General features: G+C 55.6%; 5 protein-coding genes across 5 annotated transcripts; 3 read left to right on the plus strand and 2 right to left on the minus strand.

The window, feature by feature from the left end:
- Window positions 1–1856: 1856 nt before the first annotated feature.
- CGCA056_v008696 (uncharacterized protein) lies at window positions 1857–3109 on the minus strand (the record flags this gene model as incomplete). The annotated part of the gene is made up of 3 exons (XM_037323943.1): window positions 1857–2204; window positions 2260–2481; window positions 2549–3109. 3 exons carry the CDS (start codon window positions 3107–3109, stop codon window positions 1857–1859), a joined length of 1131 nt encoding a protein of 376 aa, XP_037178611.1.
- A 337-nt stretch (window positions 3110–3446) lies between these two features.
- On the plus strand, window positions 3447–6289 carry lyrm5b (LYR motif-containing protein 5B; the record flags this gene model as incomplete). Its single annotated transcript, XM_037323944.1, has 3 exons — window positions 3447–3498; window positions 3799–3942; window positions 6261–6289. The coding sequence occupies 3 exons, from the start codon at window positions 3447–3449 to the stop codon at window positions 6287–6289; spliced, it is 225 nt and encodes a 74-aa protein (XP_037178612.1).
- A 119-nt stretch (window positions 6290–6408) lies between these two features.
- On the minus strand, window positions 6409–8316 carry CGCA056_v008698 (uncharacterized protein; the record flags this gene model as incomplete). Its single annotated transcript, XM_037323945.1, has 1 exon — window positions 6409–8316. One exon carries the CDS (start codon window positions 8314–8316, stop codon window positions 6409–6411), a length of 1908 nt encoding a protein of 635 aa, XP_037178613.1.
- Window positions 8317–18607: 10291 nt separating this feature from the next.
- ccr4 (Glucose-repressible alcohol dehydrogenase transcriptional effector) lies at window positions 18608–20952 on the plus strand (the record flags this gene model as incomplete). Its single annotated transcript, XM_037323946.1, has 2 exons — window positions 18608–19688; window positions 19736–20952. 2 exons carry the CDS (start codon window positions 18608–18610, stop codon window positions 20950–20952), a joined length of 2298 nt encoding a protein of 765 aa, XP_037178076.1.
- Window positions 20953–22502: 1550 nt separating this feature from the next.
- On the plus strand, window positions 22503–23649 carry ERG26 (Sterol-4-alpha-carboxylate 3-dehydrogenase, decarboxylating; the record flags this gene model as incomplete). The annotated part of the gene is made up of 2 exons (XM_037323947.1): window positions 22503–22964; window positions 23041–23649. 2 exons carry the CDS (start codon window positions 22503–22505, stop codon window positions 23647–23649), a joined length of 1071 nt encoding a protein of 356 aa, XP_037178445.1.
- Between the last annotated feature and the right edge of the window lie 1901 nt (window positions 23650–25550).

A 25550-nucleotide genomic window follows, 5' to 3' on the forward strand; every position in this document is an offset into this window, starting at 1 on the left:
TGCCGCCATATCCACCTGTTTAGCTAATTATCCTCCGATTAGCACGTCGTAACGTGCCGAAAGAAAGGAGAGAACAGTCCAGGAAGATGCAGCGCTCAGCAGAGCAAGCACACCCTATCCCGGCTGCTGCCCTTCACTTGACAAGTCACAGCAGAGGGAATTGGCAAATGCAACCTGAGGGCCTCAGCTACCCCCACTTCGTCCCCCAGGTCTTGAGCATAAACAACGAGAAAGGAAAAGGAGCTAGGCGCAGAGCGGTAAAGCAAGTCGATCTACCTGTCGGCATTTGGCCGTTCCCAGCCTGCTGCCAGATTGCCTCCCATGTCACAGCCCATTCAATCCAGTGGACTGCTGACTCGGAATGTCGTGGAGAGCAATTTGCAGTCGCGATGTCTGATTCGTGGTACCGACGACAATCCTCCCAGAGAGCCAGTGGCACGGCCGTCCTGCGGGGGCTCTAAGCTTGTTAGAGTTGTGCTGGCGAGGACGACGAACGAGATGCGATGTCACCTACGAATAAGTATTGTGCTGTCGACTATCGACTGTTGACTGCGATTCTTCAGGATCTGTCCAATCATCGACCACCTGCAGCAGCATTCCAGAGGACCATCGCCTGATCTAACATCGAGACTACTCGGGAATAAGCTTCAGGGCGCCAGCTTCCTGCAGTGCAGCACGCCTCCCAAGCAACTCAGAGGGCTTCACCCCTCCCTCCCTCCGCTTCCTCCTGGTCACCTCCCCTCCATCTCGTCGAGAGCAAATAAAGCTTGGCGACCTACGGGCATGTCGGGCCGTGATTGGTGCCCTGCCGACCGTTATATTTCTGCGGCTGCTTAGCGGGGTTGATGAACCCTTCGCACTGTGACACTCAATCTCGAAGGCGGTCTGGCCGCGAGGAGCTGCCCCTCGATGGCGGCGCACACGTTTGCACGGCTACGTGAGGCGACACAACGTAATAGCGCCAGGGCAGCTCCGAGCGATGCGGATCTCTCGGTGGGCTTTCGACCCTTTGAAGCCAGTCTGAATTTTGCAGCGCCAGACAGTGGACACGAGACCGTCTCGTCGTGGACTATGACCGAGAAGACTTTTCTTTGGCAGTAAATTATTGGCAGAATTTTCAGGAGAATTTTTCTCTGCTAGCCTCGCCGAATTTCTCGTCCCGCCGAACTGGATCCGTCCCGTGATGGGGCCCGGAGTCACGCCGGCAGGATAGGAAGATTTCCTTGCGCAATCCACAAGGCCTATTCACTTGGGGGATACCCTTTTCATCCGTACCAATCACCAACCGCCAATCATACAACAGCATCCATGTCATGTCCGCGCTTCCAGCCAATGTTGCGTTGAGATCAGATATCACAAGTATTCATGTTTGACAATGGCGTGCTTTCAACTATCACGAAGGACAGTTCTTATCATTGCAGTTCACGGAAGGTTTAAGCGGCTGTCGCCTGCTTGGCCGTGAGCCGACTATGGCTCGCAGTATGCCCAGAGACCATGCGAACGGCTCCTAATGCTTTGGACACTCTGCAGCTAGCGCAAATGATGTGGCATTCGCGTTTGAGATCCGCCAGGTCTTGTAGGAATTCTTGCCTCCTCTCTTCGGCGGGGGATCGTGCTGTCAACGAGGTCCACCAGGCCACTGCAAGCGACAATCCACAACTTTGCACTGCGCATTGGCTGGCCAATACACCAATAGACATCGTCCAGATATCTCGACGCCGTAATTCTGGCAGAGGTGCCCTGGCTCTGGTAGATACTGGACCTGGTCAGCATCGAGGGATACTACCCCTTGGATTTAGATCCTCGTCGGAAGTTGCTTGTTGTTGTCGAATGGGCCGCTCGGGTTTCAGTGCATCTCAAGCCGACGAAGCACTGCCCAAGTCCTCGACCGCATCCGCCCTATTCCAAGTCTGCGACTCCAATATGCGGATCGTGTCTATCAAGTCTCTGCCCTCCTGCCAGACCTCGGGCGTCGCATGATTCAGCATACGTTCCATCTCTTCCGCAAACCAGCGGGTAGACTTGCCCTGCAACTGTTTCCGGGGGTAGAGAAACACCAGTGTGACTTTTGCGTTCACGAGAAAAGCGTTGGCCGAATGTGACCATAAGGCCACGTCGAGAATGAACTTGACGCGGCGATCCATCTCGGTGAAGCTCTCCAAACGGGTATACAGAGAGATGTTCTGTGTTTTACGTGTCCGATCCTACGCAACCATTTAGCCCTTTTCGGACAACGCCCTTTTAGTAGACTAGACTCACGTATCGCAAGGTCGACGGCCACTGCATGTTTTGGATGGCCAGCGGCGACACCGGCTTATGGCTCAGCGAGTGGGAATCAACCTTCCAGGCCTTCCGTTGCATTCGTTGAATCTGATCCCATTTTGCCTTTACGTCAGAGGTGGAAGTTGAAGCGACATAGTCGAGATATCGCAAGACGGCCACCTCAACCAATTTCGGGAGTGGAAATGGCCGCGGGATTCCCTGCAAGATGGGTCAACAATGTCAGCGATGAGCGCGTCGAGTCTTGGAGGGATTCATTGCTGCTCACTCCGAACGTCTTGGACAAGGGCTCGAGCTCGATTCGTTTCGTCATGTCTAGCCTTTCTGTATACACGGCCCTGGGGTCGACGACGGCGTTGGACCGAGCCATTTGCAGTCGAGGAAAGTCCTTTGCAATCTGGCCCACAAGACGGGCCGCCACAGCGACCTGCTCCTCGTTGCAGCCAAACATGAGGCATTTCCCGATGCGCTTGAGAAAGAAGCTGGCGTTGAGGTATTGCGGCGCGGGTTTCGGTTTGAGCAGGAGCTTGTCGATTGTTTCTTTCGCGGTCAGCCCGTCATCTGGTCTTGATGGAAGCTCGTATTCGACTTCGTCAACGTCTTGGACCGCCGCCAGGTCGGCCGCTTCCGCCTGATCGAGAGCCAAGAGGAGGTCTTCAGTGGCGCTCCGCAACTCTGCCGGCTGGGGATTTGCGATGCTGCTGGCTTGGCTGTACGGTCGAGGACTCGATGCTGCGATGCGGAGGGAGGCGGCGGGAGGAGTCTGGCGAACGAGGAGGAGTGCCGGGCGTCGTAGCAGCGCTGTGCGAGCTGCCCTCGCGCACAACATTTCGTCGATGGTCGGCTTCGTGCGTCGGGTTGGTCTGTACCAGCGGATCGATGGTTTGTTTCTGTCGCGAAGTTTGAGGCCGTAGATCGGGCCAGACGAGGAACCTGGCTGGCGACTGATAAGATGAGGAGCTGAGCTGTGGTATGGCCAATTGGAGAAGCGCATTGGTGGTACTGTGGGGCCGCAAGTGGACGGAGGGGTGTTGCATCATTCGTCAGGGATCCAACCTCATCGCCACGGAACCGACGACATCCTGGCGACGTTGACCTACACGATCAGCCATCTCATTGCAGACTGAATTCTGAGTTGCTTGCGCGGTAACATCCGGCAACTCGAGATGAGCGCTCTAAATCCTGAGTTGAGGAGGCGCGTGATCACCATTTACAAAGGTTAGTGGGCTCTCATCCTTGCTTCATACCGGCCTTATTCGAGGGTCGTCCTGGGTGTCAATGACTTACACCCGCTCTCGCGGGGCATGCGATATTGCCGTCAGCATTTCCCATGAATATGTGCAAGAGTCATCAGTTGAATGGGCCATGGGAGCTTGACACTCTCGGTCATCGGAAAGCCCCAAGTCAAATCAAGTCAAGCTTGAATCGCTGCTCGGTTTCCAGGTCCACTGTCGCCAACCATTTGCCTCTTGCGATCAAAAACAATCATCACCTCGAACATCGCTAATGAGACCGTAGAACTGCTCTTCCTCGGACGCGAGTACCCCCTCGGATATGACTACTTCCGCCCACGCCTACACCGGGCCTTCAGCGCCAACGCGGGGCTGAGAGACGAAGAGGCGATCGAGAAGGGCATCCAGAGAGCCGAGTTTGTGAAGAAGGGTAGGTCGTGCTCCATTCCTCTTGAGTCTTCACATCCAGTACTGTCCTTCCTTTGTCCCGCCTGTCGCCTCGCGTCTTTTCTCCTACCGGGCCGTCTAGGTCATTACTTCCACTACCTTCAAGGCGCCTGTGGACTGTCGTGGGGTTGTCAAGTGGCATCGTCCAGGACGCAGGTCTGCCGTGTTCGCTGTTAGACGCGGTTTGGTTGGTGGTTTGCCTGGAGTCACTGCAATCCTCTTTCCTCATTTCTATTTTCCTGAAGCACCAGGTGGAAGCTACCTCGCATGCTGGCCTGGTCGACGGTTTCCCTGCACGATCCTCACCTTCAAACTTCGACCTTGGTGGCTATTATTGTTTAAAAAGTGCCGACCCCAGTTGGACTCTGATTCAGTCTTTCTACGCTCTCGGCCAGATGGAATTGTGTTCTTGGCTGGGGGGGGGGGGGGGGGGGGGGGGGTCATCAGCATCATCATCTTTGCCGCTATCGGACAGGCGTTGTTTCTCCCTCTCGGACGTCGGTACCTCGAGGATACTTCTGAGTCTAGGTCCACGAGGTGTATCTCCATTTAGAGGAAATGCTGTATGCACAACACTCCCCTGCGGATTTCCATCTGGCGCTGATGCCAATTTCTCTTTCCTCCGGGTCGAGTTCAGAACACTCCTTCCTCGCCTGTCCGGATCCCCTGGTAGATGGCTCATCCACGACAAGGTGTGCTTGTATCTCAGCCCAGAAGCTATGTGTCTTGGGTGACGAGAAGCCCGAGGGCCAGGCCCAACCGGCCCAGCGTCGATGTTGAATGAGAACCCTCTCGTTTCGGCTTCACCGGCACCTTTAAGAGCCGTCCCTCAAGAGGCTGTCCCTCCTCCGCTAGCTTCAGCTGCAACCACGGCGTTCCCTTGAGGAACTCGATCAAGCCCTTGGCGGGGTCTTGCCTTCAAAGAAGAAGAAGCGTCTCAGGCCTCGACCAACACAGAAGATGACCTCCCTCACGGTCCCCTGAGAATCAGGCTTCATCTCCCCGGATCATGCGTCGGCCTCGATATGCGCAAACGGCAAACATCCTCTCATCACCACATAATGGACCCCATCGCAACAGGCAAAAGCTCTGCCATTGACGGGGAGATTTTACCCTTTTCCAAGAAGCGCCTCGTCCTGCCGCACTCCATAGCCGTCACATATCAGCATCTGTGACTGGTGCTTGTCGACGATCCAACCGCCTACCTAGACCCTCGCGACTCCAGTGGTCAAGTCTATCAAAAACGAACCAGAAGGCAGCCTTCAACAACTGCTCCCGCCCCCAGTCTCAGAAGAACTCAGCCATTTCCCCAATGCGGACACCTTTCCGTGTCACATTGGCACATTCCCGGCACCCGGCATCTTGAAGTCATCGTCCATAGCGTCAGCCCACAACACCCAACTCTCTCTCTCTTCCTTACACGCCACCAAAAGAGAGCCCCCTGCATCTCTCAGGCCGTACAATACAACACAAGATCACCCACCCCACAGCGTCAAGCGATGCAAAAGCCAGCCGTCCACGTCCTCATGAGGTTTTGCAACAGACCCTTCTCACGAACAGCATCTTTGGGGAGAAGTCTCCCCCAAAACTTCCAGTTCCACATCATATGACTCCGAGTACAGAACACCATCCTCATCTCGCCTCGCACGGGGCCATCACCCTTCACAAAGAAACAGAGCCCAGCGGCCCACATCTCCCGCAACTCCTGAACGTCAATCCATCCATACCTCGCTCCCTTGCCCCGTTCCCACCTCCCCTACCTGAACATCGTTGAGCAAGATCGCTCAAAGGCCAATGCTAACGACCCCCCCCCCTTCTAGAAATCGAAGCCTTGTAAGTTCGACCTCACCCTTTTTGTTTCCGCACCCTTTGTGGATTCACGCTGGGGACAGGACCGAGACCGCCCTACCCACCCCTGTCGCCACGCCTCCCTCATGTCGATCTCACTTGAACACGCGGAATCGTCCCCGCTGCAAGCACAAGCTCCATATTATTCCTGCCACGTGAGCGAGCATCTACCGGTCGAAGTCCCAAGTCCCCTTTCCCTTCCCCCACCATACCGCACTATCGAAAGATCAACTTCAGGTCAATACGTCGCTTCACATGTCAAGAAGTCAAGATGAGATATAGGTATATGTAAATATTGGTTGATATGTGATGTAGATTGATGATGATGATGGGGGGTATCTCGATGTTGAACTGCACACTTCAACCGTTCCTCTGCCTCTGCGCGTTTCCTTGTTTCTGTTTCTGTGTCTTGCTGTTGCTGTGCGACTGATTGGCATGCTAACGATCTCGCAGGTACTACCTCAAACGATACCGAACGCTGAGGAAGCGGTATGTTCCCGGGGCGTGATGGTCGCCTCAAGCGGGGAGGATGAGATGGTCCTGTGAGATAGCTCCAACAGAAATGCAATAAAAACCTTTCGTTTCATCAAGCCGTGCCTCACTACTTCCTCCGCGCCCACCATGCGCCTACCTCCAGGCACTCTCCCCAACTCGTGCCGTTCTCCCTGGTCAAGTCGTTCATCATCTTGCCAAGCCAGCCGTCCCACTCGTCCTGGCTCTTGCCCGAGGTCTCCCTGAGGAGCGGCTCCAAGCTCTGGATCTGCTGGACGACGGTCGTCAGCGCCGTGCGGCGGAGAGCCGCCTGCGCGGGCGTGAGCGTCTTCTTCTGCGAGTCCGGCTTGGACTTGCCCTTGCCCGTCTCGATGTACGACTTGCCATCCTTGGTAACGACACCGCCGACGCCCTCGCGCTCCCAGCGAACTTCCGATAGCGGGATCGCCAGGCGGCGCGATTGTATGTCCTTGAGCACCTCGCACTCCTGGATGAGCGCGGGGCCGATGATGGTGCACGGCACGGGGCTGAGGTTGCGCGACTCGAGCGCGCGGTGGGCCCACGAGTTGTATTCGACTAGGTAGTTGTTCAGCGGCGCGCTGAGTGGTGTCTTGGATGACAGGGGGTATGCGCCGAGCGCCACGGCGGCGGCGCCTTCTGGGGTGTCCAAGGCCAGTGGCGCGGCGTGGGGCCGGAGCATGCGAATCTGGTGGTCGCTGTCCCAGAATTCAATGGTGCCGCCAGGGCGCAGGATGCGGATGTACTCGTCCATGGTGGATTGGACGGAGTGCGGGCTTGTCACTACCAAGCTGGTATCCTTGACCATGATCAGGTCGAATTCGCCGTCGGCAAAGGGCCAGGGCATCGTGCGCATGTCATGCTGTACATAGCGCCACTTCATGTCGCGATCCACGTCGCCGGCGGTTGCGCCCATGGGACCAATATCCATGCCGGTGTACTCGGTGTCTGTGTGGCCCTTTCCCTTGAAGTAGCGGAAGCACATTTGACTCCAGAAGCCGGAGCCGCATGCCATCTCGAGCACGCGACTTGGTGGTTTGACTTCGTTGCCCTGTGAGCACAATGGCGAGCCAAAGACTTGGATCAGCATGAGCGTGCGCATTGACTGGCGATGCAGCTCGACCAGATCGACGGGCAGTGGGTAGGGTAACGAATTGTCGGACAGGTACTGGCGCCCATTCTTCAAGACGAAGGGACGCGAGGCGTCGAACGACGAAGTGGGGTCGGTAGAGGTCATTGTGCGGGCCGAGATGGACGCTGTTGAAGGCGCGGCCGAGGACAAGCTATCGGTGCGGGAGAAGGGCAGAGTGCCGGTCGCCTTGGCGGCGGTCAGATGACGACCCGAGATGTCCATGTCGAGCATGGCGACATGTTTTATCTCCGTGGGAGTGAGGCCCGTGGTGCGGGGTGTCGGAGGGGAGGCGAGCGCGAACTTGGCGTAGGAGCTCAAGCTGCCGCTTTCCTTGCGGAGGCGCGCCGGCGCTCTAGAGCGGAGGGAGCCGAAGCCGTGGTCGCCGGCAGCACGTGTCTCCTGGAGCGAGTGGTGGTGCTTGTGCTTGAGCTTCTTCGGCGACGATGGCGAGGACGGCGCGCGCGAGTCGGTGGGAGACGCTGTCTGCGGGATCGAGAGGGTGGTTGACGTGGGGGTGATCGAGGTCTCGTTAGAAGATCGTGACGCAGAAGAGGAAGAAGAGGTGCGGATATGCTGCAAGCGAGTGGAGGGGTGGTGCTGGTGGTAGTGGTGTTTTGTCCTGCTCGTGGGCGGTAGGCGGGAGGAGTCTGCGGGATTTGCCTTTGAGATTGGCGGCGTGGAGGCAGCTGTTGGTGTTGGCGGTGGTTGTGTTGCTGCTGCTGTTGCGGCAGACGAGGTGTTTTTGGGTTGGTTGGAGGCTGCAGAAGAGTTGGAATTGGAGGGCGTCGCCTTCGCCCTTCTCGAGTCGGGGAGGTGAGAGAAGACGGGAGGTAAAGGGGCGAGACTGGTGTACATGTATTGAGACATGTTTGCAGAATCTGTTTCTGTTTTCTGGGGCGGTTGGGTCCCCCGTGGTCCCCGTGGTGCCTTGGGGTGGTTTGGGCGGTTTGGGTCTGTCGGGTTCTTGGTCTTGGACTTGGGTCCTCTCTGCCCTGGTCTTGACCCTTCTGGGACCGGGAGGAGGACAACGAGACCCAGCTCGCAGATGGGAGCTCCAGTCTGAGTGGACGGGGGCCTCGAATCGAGAGAGTGGTTTTTTTTTTTTGGTGGAGGAGGAAGATTGGGTGTGACTTCGACCACTGCGACGTTGCTGTTCTTTGGTGGCCAGTGTATCCTCCTCCTTCTCTCTCTGTCGGCGGGTGCGTCCAGGTTTGCTGTAGGGAGACGTCAAGGGTGGGAGGGGGAGGAATTTGGGAGGGGAGGGGGTGTGTCGGTGGAGGGGAGCACCGGGGGGGGGGGGAAGGATTTTGAAGGGGGGAGAAGGGGAGGGGAAGGGGGATGTTTTTTTAATTTAGCATGCCCGTCCACCGGAAAGTAGAGCGAGGTACCGCGCCTGTCCCGTCTTGTCCTGTCCACCGTCCCGTTGTTGTCCGTTGGGTGTGTGTAGGTACTTGGACGGCGGCGCCAGTACGTACCACGCAGCAGCAGCAGCAACAACAACAAGCCGGCGTAAACAGCAGCACTGGGCCTGGCGCAATATGGTCCCAGAGGAGGGAGGATGGCGGAATGCGCGCAGGTCGCAGGAGCAAGCAGTTGAGGCAAGCAAGCAAGCAGCTAGCCAAGGAAGCAAGCAAGCGGGTGCGAGGCAAGCAAGGTAAGGCGGGCAGGGCAGATGGTGGTATTCGCAGACCGTAACAGTGACCGGTAAGGAAGAACAGGGGAGGGGGGTGTTGGTGCTCGATGCCGGGTGCTTTTGGTGGTCGGCGCTGAATTTGAGTGGATTGCGCCGGGGGTGTTCGGGAGGAGGAGGAGGGCAAAATAATAATAATTGCGGGAATGGAGACTGGAGAAAACGAGAGAGTAAAAGACCGCGCGAGTTGTTGGAGCTGGGGCTCGCCGACAGAGCAAACGGACAAGGACTGCTCTGTTCGTGTCGCCGCTCGTTCGTGTAGCAGCCCAATCACCAGCAAGAGTCTTGCAGTTGTGGAATAGTAATCGTAGAGCGGAAGGGGTTGAGAATCAGAAATATGACCTTGTAAAGAGAGGTCAAAGTCCAAGAGAGGGGAGGAAGGGTCAGAATAATGACCAGATGAGCGGCGGCAGCAGAGACAATGAAAAGGATGGCGGCAGGAACAAAAGAGATCACTCTCCCGTCTCTTTCTCTTGTCTCTTTAGCAGGTCCGATAAGCTGCTGGCTGGCTGGCTGATTGCTGCGTCTGCTGCGTCTTCTTCTCCAACGGCCCTCCTCTTTGGCTCTCTCACTGCAGCAGCACTGCTGCGCAGCTACTGCACTGTTGCTGCGCAGAAAGACGGCGGCCTGACCTAGAAAGATACCTCGCGAGACGGCCAGAGACCTGTCCCTCGCAGATGTTCTGCAGCAGCCACAAGTACCGTCCTCGTTGTCGGCGGCCCTGAATGACTTGGGCGCAGCCCCACCACAGGTTCGTTTGGGCGGGTTGTACCTTGCAGCGCCCGGCGCCGCTACACTAGGGCCGGCAGGTACCTCGCGCGCCTCAGACAGACCTCAGAGTGACAGCGCCTCTCGAGTCTTTGCCCAAGGACACCACGCACAAGGACTCTTGTCCTGGGAGACCTGGCAGAGTCCACTCCAATTTGGCCCTCGGGTCGCTTTCTGCCCTGGTCTCCGTCCCGGCAGGGGAGATCCGTTTGGACGGTACGGTATGCGGACGGGTACCACTGGTCACTGTCCACAGCTTACTCTGCGGAATCCCAGAGCTGCTCCTTTCCCCGGCCTGCAATTGGCCCGTGTCCTCAGGTCCTGAAATGTGTGTGTCGTCCTGCAGTGTGTTTGCCCCGACAAGGACATCCACGTCGGACGGACTGTTGCGAGCAACCTCCGCCGAATGAACAATGACTGTCGACTTGTCTGTTGTCGTAGGGGACGGCGCACTAGCCCGTTTGGCAGCCGCTATGTTACTCCTAGCCAGCCGTAATGACGGCAGTTTGTTGTTGTTTGTTTTGCTGGTTGGTGTGTGTTTGCCCCGGCACAGATCGTTTGTTGACGTTGTTTGCTGCCGCTGCTCCTGTCTGGCGTCGTCAAAGCTTCCAACTTGGACCCGGCGGACTGACGGACTTCAGTTAGCTCGTCGTGACAGGGCCACTAACACCGGCAACACTGCCTACAGATCGAGCGCCAGTCCACAAGTCGTTGGCCCGCTGGATTGTCCCAGTAGTCGCTGCACGATGGCGTCGATGGTTTCCTTGGAACGTGTGTCTGTCCCTCGCTCGCTTCAAAGCTTGCCCTTGTCTCTGCTGTCGTCCTGCTTCTCCTGTGGAAGGATTACGCGCCGGGCGTACCGAGGAGCTGGATCGGGGGCTTAGGGAGGCGTTTCGTTGGGGTAGTTTCTTTGGTTGTCTCGCAGCCACAATTGTGTCTGACTTCTTCATCGACGCGGAGACAAAACCCTACCCCAATCGTCTTCCTTCCCCCTCTTGGTTCTTTGTCCGCGGGGCACTTTAGCCTGACTCCTGGCCTTGAACTTCTTTTGTCCAGATGTCTCTGTCTCAAACTGCCGGCTCTGTGCCGAGTTGTAGCGCAGAAGTACGGATAGCTTGATGACGGATAAACCAAGTCACAACACCCTTTGATGACAAGCCTGCGACCTGTCGCAACTCCACCAGACAGATCCTGAGGTCACTGGCCGTCGTTCGTCACAGTCGTCACAGTCGTCCTTCGCCCCTGATTTGATACGACAAGGCAAGACAAGCCGCAAGCCAGGTATCAGCCAGGATTCTTCAAGAACGGTTGCGAGCAGAAAACTCTGCCCAGCAGATAAACGGTGAGCCAGAATCCGACAGTCCAGGAACCAGGCCCCTGGTAAATCCAGGCACAGAAGCAATCAATCAATCGAATCGCTCAATCTACCGCTACGGGTCGCTGAGCCAAAGCAGACAGAGTGGCTTCCAACACCACTCACCGAAGGCGGAGTCACTGACAGCGACACCAGAAAAGGCGCACTGCCCTGGCTGGCCACTTTCGACAATCTGTTTTGTGTTGATCCCTTTTTGCTTTTTGGGGACTGGACTGCAGCCGACTGGTCTTGTCTTTGGTCTCGCCTTGCTGACCTTAGTCAGTTGTCCACCACGTGAGGAGCTGTATCCGTAATGCTTTGCGTCACCCGGCCACGAACAAAACGTTCAGCGGCGGTACTGGTACTTTGCAGAGAGACGAAAAGAGTCAAATCAAGACGGGTTGGAGCCAGCCCCGTCCTTCTAGAACCGGGTTCAGGTCCTTTCTGAAATCTTGAGACGGCGGGATACCGGGCGGACGTTCCCCGGTGGAGACGGAGCCGGGGTGGATGGAATGACGGGTAACTGACGGGTCCTGGTTGGTGCACTCGTTTACCCGTGCAAAGTGGGAACCTGGGCAAGCTGAAGAGTCGTGTTTGCTTGCTCGTTGATGGTGAGTCTTTCCCTTGTGTGTGGTTTTGTTGCGGTCGTGGGCAAGGCGACCAAGGTAGCCACGGAGCGGCTGGATGCAGTAGTTGAGACGAGTTCTGGTGATGAGATCGCAGAGCGTCCAGAAGGCGGGAGGCTTTTGCCGTCGTAGTTTGCCGGTGAGCTGCAGTTGCAAGTTGCCGGAATATACTTCACGCAATCCGCGAATTCTGCTCGGCCTCACTTCTTGGACAGGCCCAGCCCTTGCCGTCGTCGCGATGCCTGTCCCTTGCCTGGCTGTCGCTTCGCCTCGTCTCGCCTCGCCTCGGTTCCCGCAGACAAATGGTACCGATGGAACGGGTGAATCAAATCTCGCCCAAGGGCTCGGCCACGGCGTCTCGTCGGCGGTCCTGGGATACGCAGCTGTTGCGTTACGTACGAGGAGTGAATCCTTCTGGCAGGGCGTTCTTTTTTCCCGCGGTTTTCATGTGCTTGTCTGCTGTCGCGTGCCGCAGACTGACAGAGAAAAGAAGGGCCGGGCGGCTCCTTCTTGATCGTCACTCTTCCCGCCGCTGGTCTCGTTACTGAGGCCAGCGTCCGGCGCAGGATCCCGTGCTCTTGCGAGATAATCACGTATCTTTCTGCGGGTTTCAACGTGAGAGGACCTTCCCTTCACGGTTGGGCAGGTTTGTTGTGTATCTTTTTGGCTGCCGATAGCGTAGCGAAGATGATAGGTAGCGCGCCTTGACGGCGGGTTCCGCTCCAACTGCGACCTCCAACAAAAGGGACGTTGCAAACTGCTGCGGTCCCTCTGTGATCGGCGCTGCCAGGTGGTCCGTGAGGACGGTCCGCTGAAGGAACAGAAGACGACGCAACGTCGACGCAGTATCACGATTGACGACGAAGGGCGTTGCTCCTCCTCGTCGGGCTCTGTAATTGAGAAGCTGTGGCGTTGCAATGATGGATGCCCGAGGTGATCGGGACACGTCCGTGGTTGCAATGAGTACTTCGTACAGGCGGTTTGGCGGCGTAGTGGCTTGTAAGTGTATTTCGGCTGGTGGAGGGTCTTTCGGCTGGGGTTATTGGGATCGCTGGCGTCCAGGTCGGTAATCCCTTCATCCATACGAATGCAAATGGGATGAAGACCAACTTGGGATGCCGAGACAAGGATGGAAGCCGAAGAAGAGGCTCCCGTCACCCGATGGAGAAGGGAAGGGCTCTGCCGGTGTCTCAGATATCACATGAAGTTGCCGGGTTGGCGGGTGATTTGATTTGAGTGATGACTGCCCGGCAAGATTAATTGCGTGTGCAAATTGCCGCGGCGCCAATTCTTCAACAAGTCGGATGCGGTGAGCCTGAGTCGTTTCTCCTCCAGCGATCACGTGGTCCGAGAGGTGACGACCCCGGTTCTCCGGGGGTTGACTCCGTCGATGCGGTCTGGCTGGCGGCGACCTCGCAGTGCTAGCCCCCCGATGGTGCGCAACTCCACCGCCGGCAGTGCACGAGTCGTGGGTGGCTTGAGCCTCGGATGAGCTTGAGTAGGAGGTCGTGCGAGTTTGCAAATACAAGAAGCTCCCGTCCGATCTGTGGTGGCGAGAGGTAATGTCTTTTGTTGGAGGTGTTGGTGTTGGAGGTGTCGTTGTTGGTGCCACCGCACGGAAGGAAGGCACTGGGCGGAAACAGAGACAGAGGCAGCGACAGCACAAGGCGGGAAGGAAGGAAGTGGTGGTGGTGGTGGTGGTGGCTGCCTGTGGTGGCTGCGTGGGAAGGGGCGCTGGGTGGCTTCTGTCCGGGAAGGCGCTAATCCGGCGGGTGCTCCTTCTCTTTCTCTCTTTCACCGGTCGTTCTTTCCGACTTTCTCGATTCACGGATATGCTTATTGCTATGCTTGAGTCCGATGCCTGAACCGAAGGAGAAGCGAGTCGATCTACGGATGGCCACCTGGTGAAGAATCCCGGAAATACTCGGTCTCAAGGGCAGCTGAGTGAGGTGGTGTGGTGTGGCTTTGGTCCCTGGGTTGAAATTCTTCAGTGCGAACAGACGCTGCTGTCGGTCGTCGGCGATAGACCTGCAGAGTCGTATATGCAAATAAGACTCGGGAGACTTTATCTCGAGAAATGATCGAAGGTAATGAATGCTGCTGCCAATGGCCAGCAGAAGCTCAAGATGCAAGCCCTGCAGCATCTGTTGCCAAGTCATGAACATCTTCGGAGGCCGGCGGCTGGCTATCTCTCTATATACATACACCAATGCCTCCGACTTGCTCAGACAACACAGGCTGGGACACTCACGATTTCTCCTCAGGCACCACCCCCAACCAAGTTCTGGCAAAAAAGGAAGCTTTCGTCCCAGCTTGCTACTGAGCTCCTGGTTGGCCTTGCTGGTGGTCTCGTGGGCGGCCGGCGCATACGACAGCCTGCCATGCAACTAATAATTACCAGCAACTAGCAGCACCAGCGCCAGCAAGCGACACCAGCAGCATGCATGCAGGGTGAGAGCGGCGCCTGTCATGGATCCCAAAAGACCCGATTCGGGCCTACGCCGTCCGGCATTGCGGGCAGCGAATGCAACCTGAGAATCGAATCAACAGCCCGCAGTCCGGCTCTTGCTTTTTTTGCCTCACTTGCGCGTCTGCAATATGTGTTACTTTTCTGGCCCTTGGTTGGGTCTAAGTCGTTCTGGCGCTCTCCCCCGCCTCGCTGGGTGTCACGATTCGCGGCGAGATATTGCGTGCCGCCCGGGGCAGAGGATACCCAAGTGAGGAGGGGTCGCGGTGGAGAGCTGGCCCCATGTCGGAGACGATGCCCGGAGAAGGAAGAAGCACCATCTCGCGCAGCTGCAAAACGCGGCGGGCGGTCCTGGCAATAATGGCATGTGCCCTCCGCCGCTGGTTGCATCTGTGCGAGTTTTGACTGGTCGAATAGAATCAGAGGCTAGGCGAAGAATGGGGGAGCGGGATGGGATGAATGGATGTGGATGGGATGGAGGGCGAAGGGAAGGTGACCCTGAGCTCTCTGCTCTGTCAACCAAACTGCTGCGATAACGGCTGTGGTCTCGATCAGGTCCCCCCGCATCCATCCCCGGACCGTTGTCGCTATTTGAGTGGCTGGGAGGGATCGAAACCCGGCATGGCCTGGCCAAATTGAGTGTCCTTCCCGTCTTTGCCGTCGAGACAGTGACCGTGATGAGGGGGAGGGGGCGCCGGGATCCCGGATTTGCACTTCTCGGTCTGTTGGTTTGAGAGGGATTTTGGCCAAGAGTGTGGTAGCTAATCAATCGCACTTTCTACTTTGTATCTAGCGGACGTAGAGCAAAGTGGGTATCAATTTTGCAAGGCGCATCTTCTCTTCTCTTTTTCTCAACAAACTCAATGATCAGTTGTCAATTTCCAAGTCGAACTTGTTGGTCAAGTCTGGCAAATGTCGGATAAGTCAAATCACAGCCCGCCGGTTCTGCGGCGCGACTCCGGTCAAGATGCCCCGCAATACCGGCCGCCCTGCCGTCTGACGCTGCTCATTGGATGCACCCCGGATTCGCGCCACGCAGCATGACAATTGACGGCCTGGGGAACCAGAGGCGGGATGTGTGTGGTAGCTGATTCGCCTTTTTGGTCTGTTGATGGTGAGCAGCGGGAAAGGGTGCGACGCTGACTTGTGCTGTGCCGCGTGGACGGTCCACGTACGGCATAGCTCGCATGGCAAACTTGGGTCGGCTAATGAGGCTGAAGTCAGAGCCCGGTGTAGGATTGCGGCACGGGACGTGGTTCGACTTCTCAAATTGTCTGTTGGAGCAAGTGTGTATGGATATCATGTTGGTGACCCTGCGGCTTGATGGGTATGGTGGGGGATGGTGCGTGGTATGTAGGCCACCCAGCTGCGTGGTCTTGACCCAGAAGCCCTCTGAAAGGGTGGTCTACTGTGGTAATACGAGGTCATATTGGAGTCAATGGAGACTTCTTCTCGATTTGGAGCCTCCGTAAGCCTGCACGCATGCCCGCGAAACGACGTTATCTTCATATTGGTGACCGCCCACAGGCAGACTACCACAGAGTTCGCTTGAGCGTGTAAGTCCAGGGAATATGTCGATGCTAAGAACGTACAAAATCGTAATTCAGCTGTTGAAATTTGTGAAATGTGATGACACTCGCGGCCACTTTCTTGAGGGTCGCAGTATTGCTGATTGCATTTTATTTCGACATTCATGTAAATGGCAGTGATGTAGCGTTTGCATCGTCTTTTTGAAGTATGAATGGATCACTGCGCTATCGAAGACCTTTCATAGCCGGATAGATACTTATAGAAAGCTAAGAAGAGTACTTCATTATTAGGTATGCTCATCGTCCTTGTCGTCATGAACGCCGTCATCGCCGTCCCTGCCATCTTTATTACCATTGTTCCCCGTTCCTGTCCTATCAGGTACCGGTTCTCTTCCCAAAGTCTCTTGATATGTCTGAGAAGTTTCAACTTAACTGAGGATGAGTCCTCGACTTTTCTCTCCTCTCCTGTTTTCCACTATCTGTTTCATACAACCCGGTGGAAGATCCCAGAGAGCGACCCAAATTGACATGCAAGTCCATACAGACTGATCGTTTTGCTCTCTTCATATTCGCACATAAAGGTCTTCCGGCTTACGCGTTTGCTGTTCTTCATGCAGTTTTGAGGTTTGTGTTGCGATTACACCGTTTGTCCCCTAGAGCTGTTCACCGCAGGCGTTTGAGAGGGGCGGCTGCTATTGCAGAGAGGTTGAGTGTTTCAAAGAATTAGCCCTTACGAAGCCTCTTGTTTTCCTTGAAGATATCCAGAGTGTGAAGCATTTGGATGTGCTGCAATCAGGGCTCACATCAGACCAGTTAAAAAAGTTGGCAGTCCTGGATAATAGAGAAAATACACTTCTTTCAAAAAGAGACGATCTGAGAAATGGAAAGACTTTGAGGTTTGATTAAACTTGAATCTTTTGCTCCTACAATCAAAATTACTGCCTTTGCACATCACTCGGCGATTGCAGATATGTCATGTAATTAACAGAGTTCTGATCGACATAAGAAATAATTTGAGCGCAGCGTATCACGGGAGGGCAACCTCAAACATTTGGCCTGTAACAAGTCGGCATTGAGTTTTTCCATGATAAAAAAGTAATAGTATTTACCCCCCATGGCGGGCAGCTTTGATATCTACCTTTGGAGATTCGTGCCAGCCGGGTCCTTGAGTTAAGGAGCGTTCCAACAGCAAAGGTGCGGAGTTACAGGTAAAAAAGGACACCAAGACAGTCTGCAAGGTAGGTAGTACATTTGAAGAGCTTTCTTTTGAATTAAGCGTATTATTTGCCACGAGATTCGTTTTCCCTGTGGACCATATATTACTAGCACTTCATGGCAGCCTCGTTGAAATCCAACTCGCTAGGTTGTCGCATAGACAAATAGGCAGATGAAACTTTGGCAACTCTCAAATCAACCAAAGAAGACACTGAAATCGTGTAGAAGAAACCACAGTGTCATTTAAGCTTTTCAAGATCACGGATAACCTCTTCGTCACCATCAGCCCACGGCGCGTGGCCAACGGCACCGTGTGGAAGGTGCCACGCGGTCAATGAATCTTCCAATGACCCACCGCCACCGCAAGAAAAATCTACGAAACCAGATGTGCTCCATTCTCTCTTGCCATTCTAGAAGTTTTCTGCTTTATAAACAACACCACAAGTCGGACCACTTTCGCCCGAGTCCTCCAGCACTACTTTATGTCACACTGTATTATCGCACTGTTGGCCCCATCACGAGAGAGGTCACGTTGGTCCTGTCGACAGCGGTACGTATCCTATCAGTGGAAGGCTCGTGCACGCGGCTCTCGCACGTGACCGCGCTAAGAGCTCGCAACATCGCGGGCGTTGTGTCCTGTGTCGCTCTATCGTCAAAGGTCGAGTCAATCCAGTCCACGCCCACCACAGCTCAATCCTTGGATCATCTGCATCTCCGCCCGCATTCTTCAGTCCCAGTATTCATTGGCTGCCCCCAGAGATATCGTCTACAGCCACTGGAGTCACGCGCTCAGCCGTGCCGGTATGTCATCAGCCCCCCTTCCACCCTTTCCCCGCCCAAGGTTCAAGGTCCATGGCAAGGCCTCCAGGGGGGGTCACAGGTGGCTACGAGAGCCGAGCCTTTGTCTGTCGCAACAGGCACGAGGCACGGAACCCCAGGTGCCAGCCCCTAGGTCGACCCCATTCATATCTTACCTGATACCTACTTCTCTCTCGCTCTCTCTGTCTCTCTTCGTCAAGCTGCCAGAACTGACAAGACATCTTTATCTTCTGCAGACTCTACCACCGCATCCAGCGCGTCGATCGCCGAACGATAGTGCCAGATATCGCCCCCCCCAACGTATGCTTGCTGCCCCATTGAGCCTCCCCCGACTCAGCCCGGCTCCAGAACCCCCCTCTAACCCGGCTACATCATCAGAGCGAAAAAATCCAACACACGTACACTTCACCTCGCGAACCCGCAACGAGAATCGACACCGACCCCAAAACTCCCACTGACGCGGTGAATGGGCGCCTGAAGACACCACAGCTTCTGCGCTGCCGGGACTTTCCATTGTCTGAACTCGGCCTTCGATGCAGCTGGACCCGGTCATCGACTCCCATGCGCAAACGCGAGCTACCCTGGCTGTCCCTCGTTTCGAATCTCACATAAGTTGCTGCTGCCCTCCCGACGTCCGCTCAGCGCTCGCATCCTGATCGAGACACCACCCCAATCTCGAATGTCAGGTAGATGGCCGATGGTACTCGCTATCTGGACCACCCTGTCGGAGACCTCTACCTCAACTCTATCATACCCAAAGAAACCACCACCAACGACGCCGCACTTCTAAATCTTCTCAGCCGCTTCGCCGCGAAAGACCAACCTCCACACCACTCTTTCAACCCGAACCCACGGGCCAATCTGCTAGGGATGTTCTCCCAGAATCACCAGCAGGGCCACAACTCCCGCATCAATGGGGCCCCCGGCGGCCGGGGCATCCCCATGCTGTACAACTACCAACAGCAACAGCAACAACACCACCAGACCCATCTCCAGCACCACCAGGCTCAACAGGCGGAACATGCCGCCCACAACGGCAATGGCGGCGTCATGGGCCACCACTCGGCCTTCACCGGCGTCATGGGGAATTCCAGCCCGTACAGCAACAACGGCTTGCAGAACGGCCAGGGCGGGGCCGCAAGGGGAGGACAAACACAGCAGATGACCGAGCATTGGGGCGAGCAGCTTCGCTTATTCGAGGAGTCCAAGCAAGCCCACCGCGCCATGACCGAGCAGAACCAACCGCACTACTACGCCAGACTAAAGGCTTCCGAGAACCGTGGTATCGCCGGGCCTTCGCCCACCTCGGGCAAGAACAACGGTGATGACGAGGCGGATGACAGGAGACGGCCGTACAGCCTGGAAGCAAAGAAGGAAAGGCAAAACTGGCACAACATGGACCTCAGTGGCCAAGGACTTCGAAACCTCGCCCCCGCCCTCTTCCGCTACCAATTCCTCCACGACCTCTTCATCGCCTCCAATCGCCTGCAGACGCTCCCTCCCGCCATCGGTCAGCTTCGCCAGCTTCGATACCTCAACGTTTCCTTCAACCAGATCAAGATCCTCCCTCCCGAGCTCGGCATGTGCACCTACCTTAACCAGCTGCTCCTCTTTGAGAACCAAATCGCGACCCTTCCCTTCGAGCTGGGCTCCCTACATCTGCTGGAAGTCCTTGGCATTGAGGGCAACCCTCTCGACCAGGACATGAAGCAGGAGATCATGGAGAAGGGCACCAAGAGCTTGATCAACCTCCTCAAGGAGCAAGCTCCAGGTAAGCATTGCGGGTGGATTTGGATGTTCTTTCGCTGACGTGTGTAGTCCCGCTTCCCCCCTCCCCTCGAAAGTGCATCACTGTGCAAGAAGATGTGTCGCCCACCTTGGAAAGAGTCAGAGTTTTTAGTTGGAACGTTCTGTGCGACAAGTACGCGACGCCGCAAACATATGGATACACGCCTACGGAGGCTCTTAACTGGAACTACCGAAAGGCCTGCATTATGGAAGAGCTCCGCGAGAAGGACGCCGACCTGCTGTGCTTGCAGGAAATCTCGACTGAGGCGTTCAAGGAGGAGTTCAGCCCCGACCTGGCAACGATGGATTACAGAGGCATCCACTGGCCAAAGACTCGTGCGAAGACAATGGCCGAGAAGGACGCGCAAGGAGTCGACGGTTGCGCCACGTTCTACAAAGCGAGCAAGTGGATCCTGCTCGACAAGCAAGTCATTGAGTTTGCTGCTATCGCCATCAACCGCCCGGATATGAAGAACCAACACGATGTGTTCAACCGTGTTATGCCGAAAGACAACATTGCCGTGGTGGCGTTCCTCGAGAGCCGTCTCACAGGCTCACGCATCATCCTCGTCAACGGCCATTTGGCCTGGGAGTCGGTTTTGGCAGATGTCAAGCTGATCCAGACCGGTATTCTGATGGAACAAATCACAAAGCTGGCCGAGAAGTACGTTCGCTGGCCGGCACTCAAGGACAAGAAGCCCATCGTATTCTCTGCTACTGCCAAGGATGGAGAGGAGCCGCCGCCGCCCGCCAAGGAGCCCGGTCCCAGCCAGGAGTACCGCAACAACACCGACATTCCCTTGCTTGTCTGCGGTGACTTCAACTCAACAGAAGACAGCTCTGTCTATGAGCTCCTGTCTACCGGAAGAGTCCCGCCGAACCACACCGAACTGTCTAGCTTCCAGTACGGTAGCTTCACGCGCGACGGCATCGACCACCCCTTCAGCTTGCGGGATGCCTACGCTCACCTCAAGAACACCCCCGACGAAATGCCCTTCACGAACTACACGCCCGGTTTCTCAGACGTCATTGACTACTTATGGTACTCGACCAACACGCTTGAAGTGGTGGACCTCCTCGGCCCTCCCGACGCAGAATATCTCAAGCGCGTGCCTGCCTTCCCCAACTACCACTTCCCGGCGGATCACATTCAGATCATGGCCGAGTTCGTCATCAAGGCGAGGAAGGACAAGAAGGCGCACCCGGAACCAGATTTTGGATCAGGAAGCCAGGGGCAAGGCCGGTAGACGGGGTTTTCTCTCGGTAATTTGTGCGTTCAGGGAATCTCTTGTGCCGGAGTTTAGGATTGCGATACTTGCGTTTTCGCGACTCGGAGGACCAGGCAGGGGGTGGAAGGTCTTTTTGGGGGCCGGAGGCGATGTTCACTCATTCTACAAAAAACCCTACCACACGAGAAACGGAGGGGACCAGACCGGGGTCTTGCGTCGTCGGAAATGCATCGTCAGGCGTGTATCGGTGGGCTGTGGATACGGCGGAGTGAAAGGGGGGCTTTTGTAGATGGAAGGGTTTACATTTCCAACCAGCTGCGTTCTCTTGCGTTATATGTCTGTTCCTGCTTCTTCTGTGACTTGGTGCGATGCCACATTGGTTGTGACGACTGATATGAATGGGCCGAAATGTTGGCTTATCAATCTAGGATTGGGTCGGCCCTCGGTCATCAATTAATCTGCTTCCCGACCGCAAACCAACTGTCAAAAGTCTGATACCCAACCTATGATGTAATCCCGCTAACCCACGCGGCACAGGTGATAAGCTTTCCACCACCTCACCCAGAATGTCCCCTCCTCGACCAGCCATGCCTGGTCAAATCTGCAATTGGACTTGCCTTTCTTCTCTTTGATCGTGCATTATCCCCGGCCGACCGCGTAGACGCCCTCCGATGCCTCCGCCGCCGGGCCCTGTCTTTCGTCTGATTAAGCACTAGTCCCCGGGGTCCACCACCATTGGACGATGCTGTGCTTGACAGCATTTGGAGTTGGATACTTGGCTTTTCGGAGTCTTCGGTGGTTTGTAACCTTTTAACGAGGTGTGCATGAGCTGATTATCACGTGCGCGGCGCCGAGCACAGCATCACATCGAGTAACGGTAGTGGGTACAATTAGGACTTTTGTCTGCGGTTATTTGATAACTCGGTACGGGAGGAGGAGTCAGTGCTGACCTTATGGCGGATAGTTTGCGGGACGGCCGGATGGGGCTTAAGGGTTTGGGATGAACGCCATTTTCCCACGATTGGCTTCGCGAAGGATTTCTGGGAAGTCTGGGAGGACGAATTGTTTATCTATCACCAGCCTGCAGAAGCTCGTCGATAACTTCCCATAGACGGGCAGCAGCAGCAGCAGCGTAGAAATACGACTGTTCAGGTTCGGAAACAGCAAGGGCTGGCATGTGTCAGGGGTACCAGGGACTTTGGTGCGAGGGAGCATATCTTGACGACCTGTCCGGCAGAACGATCCGAGTGTCGGGGCTCGCAAGCGCTTATATCAGCTTTTGCTGACGCGCGCGAGTCTCAGAGCCCCTGGTTATCAATGGTCGACTCGGAAGGATAATTGGACGATCGGCGGAGGATTTTGAATGAAAGCTGGCCACGTTTTCCACCTCATCTCTGCCTGCGTGTTCCCCCCCCCCCCCCCCCCCCCCCCCCCCCCCCGCGGAAAGTTTAGTCGAGACGGATATTGGGGAATAAAAAGCAAGCACGCATACCACCGGAAGCCTAGAGCTTCCACTCCCAAACACCACCACATACCATCCCCCGAGCTTCCGGACAAACACCCACGAAATGGCCGAAGAAACATACCTAGTCACCGGCGGCTGCGGCTTCATCGGCTCGCACATCGTCGAGAAGCTCCTGCAAAAGTACCCCTCCGCGCGCGTGGCCGTGCTCTCGCGCAACCCGACGACCAACACCTTCCCCCGCGCCACGTACCACGCCGGCGACGTCGCCTCGGCGGACGACGTGACGCGGATCGTCAACGAGGTGCGCCCGACGGTTGTCTTCCACTGCGCGGGGATGATGACGGTTGGGCGGAAGACGATGGCGGACGAGTTTGTGCGGGCGATTAATGTGGACGGCACGCGGAATGTGCTGGAGGCGAGCAAGAAGGTGGGCGTGAGGGCGTTTGTGACGACGAGTAGTGCGAGTGTGGTGCAGAAGGAGATGTTTAGGGACATTGTGGCCGGGGATGAGGGGCTGGGGCTGGCGGAGGAGGGGGATGATACGTTGATTTATCCCAAGACGAAGGTATGGTTTTGTTTTTTGTGGGATTCGAGAGAGGGGGTGGGGAGAAGAAGGGAGATCGCTGATGATGGTGTGACAGGCTGCTTCGGATAAGATGACGCTGGAGTATGACGACCCCAAGGGCATGCGGACGTGTACTCTCCGTCCGGCGGCGGTGCATGGTGAGAGAGATAACGACATCACGCCGAACCTGATGCGCAACTACCGTCTGGGGAGGAACAAAGTGCAGCTGGGGGATAACTCGAATCTCTTCTCTACGACGTACGTGGGCAACGCAGCGGACGCGCACATTGCTGCGTCAGACAAGCTACTGACGTCCCCCGAGGGGGTTGCCGGGGAGGCCTTCTTCATCACCAACGGGCCGCCGATGAAGTTTTGGGATTTCAGCAGGACGATGTGGAAGGCTGCCGGGGATGAGACCAAGATTGAGGATGTGAAGGTTGTGAGTTTGAACATGGCGCTGGCGTACGCGTGGGCTATGGAGTGGTTTTACTGGTTCAAGGGGGAGGTCTCGCCTTTGAACCGGACAATTGTGAGGTTTGCGTGTATGAGTCGGTGGTATGTTATTGATAAGGCGAGGGAGAGACTTGGGTGGGAGCCGGCCGTTGGGAATGAAGAAGGAATCAGGAGGGCAGTGGTGTGGTTCTTAGAGAATGAGAAGAAGCAGAAGGAAAAGGTGAGTACTTAAGCCGTTGCGAAGCATGCCTAGCAAAATGTGAAGTATGATCTTCTGAATAAACCGATGATGTAAAACTAAAAGACCAGGAGTGTACCAAGCAGAACTCATTTCAATGTGCCAAGGGGGAGATGAAGAACCGCGAGAGTTATTACCCAGGCCGATAACAGTGACGGCAAGAACAGCAGGGAGAAGGATAGCGATGACAGGAGACCATAAGGAAGGAAGATGAGAATAGCGATAGAAACACATACGTCGGGCGGGGACGGATACGAGATAGCTGGGAGTTCCGTGTCTAAAAGCACAAAATAGACTACGTTTGTGTCCAAAATTGAAACGAAATAGGGAGCAAAACGACCATGAATCTCCAAATCGACAAGTCCGAACATGCGCCGCCGTTTCCAGCGTGTATTCTCTAGTCTTGGCCCCAAGCTAGTTTCCTTGAACCTACTCGAGCAATGGCACAAGCGTCAAGTTGCTAGCACCATCTCCTTCACCATCCTTGTCGCCTCTACCATCTGAGCAGAAGAGTCGCCACCGTCGCTGTTTAGCTGACTGCGAAACCCCTGCAGAGTCTCTTCGATGGTAGCCTTATCTTCTCCGAAAGACTCGTCTGACCTGTACACAGTGCCTTGGCTGCTCACGCTAGGTCTCGGAGACTTGGTCTGGTTTCTGAAAGTCGTTGCAGGGGCGGCGATACCTTCAGTGGTTGAGAACATAAACTCTTTGAGGATGTCCTTGACTCCCAGCTGGATGTCGTTGGTTCTATAGCATTTGATTGCTCCTTTTGCAAGTTTGGGGACAAGCTGCTTTACTTTCGCATGGACATTGGCAGAATGCATTCGGTATGCACTGGCTGCTTTCTGGACGCATTCCAAGTCCGGTTGGTTCTTGCATTGTGCCGAAGCGTTCCTGAAAGCTCTGGTGAAGATGAGAATCAAGTCGCAGGAGAGCATGAGAAGCAATCGTGCCGTCGTGGGCACTACCAGCGGGATGTTGGAGACCATTGGCACGAGGAACACCGGCATGCCCGCTAAGCCTACGGTCAAAACCAAAGTCACCGCAGCTGTAGCTTCTGCCACGGCCGTCAGGAGACTGTTGCCGACGTCGTCAACCACATTGGCTTTGTAAATCTCAAAGACCGTCTGCGAGCCTACGCCCGGGACTCCGAAACAGCTAACAATGGTCTGGCAAAGATTGATCGCGCTGGAGACTCGGTTGGTAGTGTTTCCCAGCGGCACGTCTGCCAAAGCTGTGGAGCTGTAGAGTACGTTACGGTAGACGCGCATGCACTCTGCAACGGCGAGGTCAACTCTCAGATCGAGACGTGCAACCTGGGCGCGAATGTACAGGAGCCTGACTGTGTCTTGAGAAAAACACTCTGAAGTCTTTTTGGTGAGGTCCTGAATGGACCTTTTGTCGTCTGTTTGGTTCACAGCCGTAAGTCAGTGACTGTGGAAACTTGAAGGTCGAGGCGGGTATGGTACTTTACCTTTAGAAACCGCGACACAAAGGTCAAAACGCCCGCACTCAATAGCCGCTATTTCTTCTTCGAGCTTTTCTAGCCTGATCTGAAGCTGATTGGCAGCGTAAGCATCCATCTGGTCGAGAGTTGCTTGTTTGCCCTCATTCTTGTAGGACATTCTCAACTCCCTTTCTTTGATTCCCTCGAATTCATCTTTCTTCGTGGCAATAACGACAACAGGAATATCTTCAAAATCCGAAATATCTTCTCCGTGGATTGTTGAATCGGACGTAGGTTGTTGACCTCGAGGCAGAACCTGATGATCTATTAGCTTTGGGTTTCTTGAGAGATGGGGAAAGGGATGCTCGCCAGATCGCATGGAGCCTCTTGTTCAACTCGACCTCGTTTGATTTATCTTTGAAGAACTTCTCTATGGCTTCAAACTCGT

This window comes from Colletotrichum aenigma (genome assembly GCF_013390185.1).
Source record: "Colletotrichum aenigma strain Cg56 chromosome Unknown KSG_Cg56_contig05, whole genome shotgun sequence".
Classification (NCBI taxonomy): Eukaryota; Fungi; Ascomycota; class Sordariomycetes; order Glomerellales; family Glomerellaceae; genus Colletotrichum; species Colletotrichum aenigma.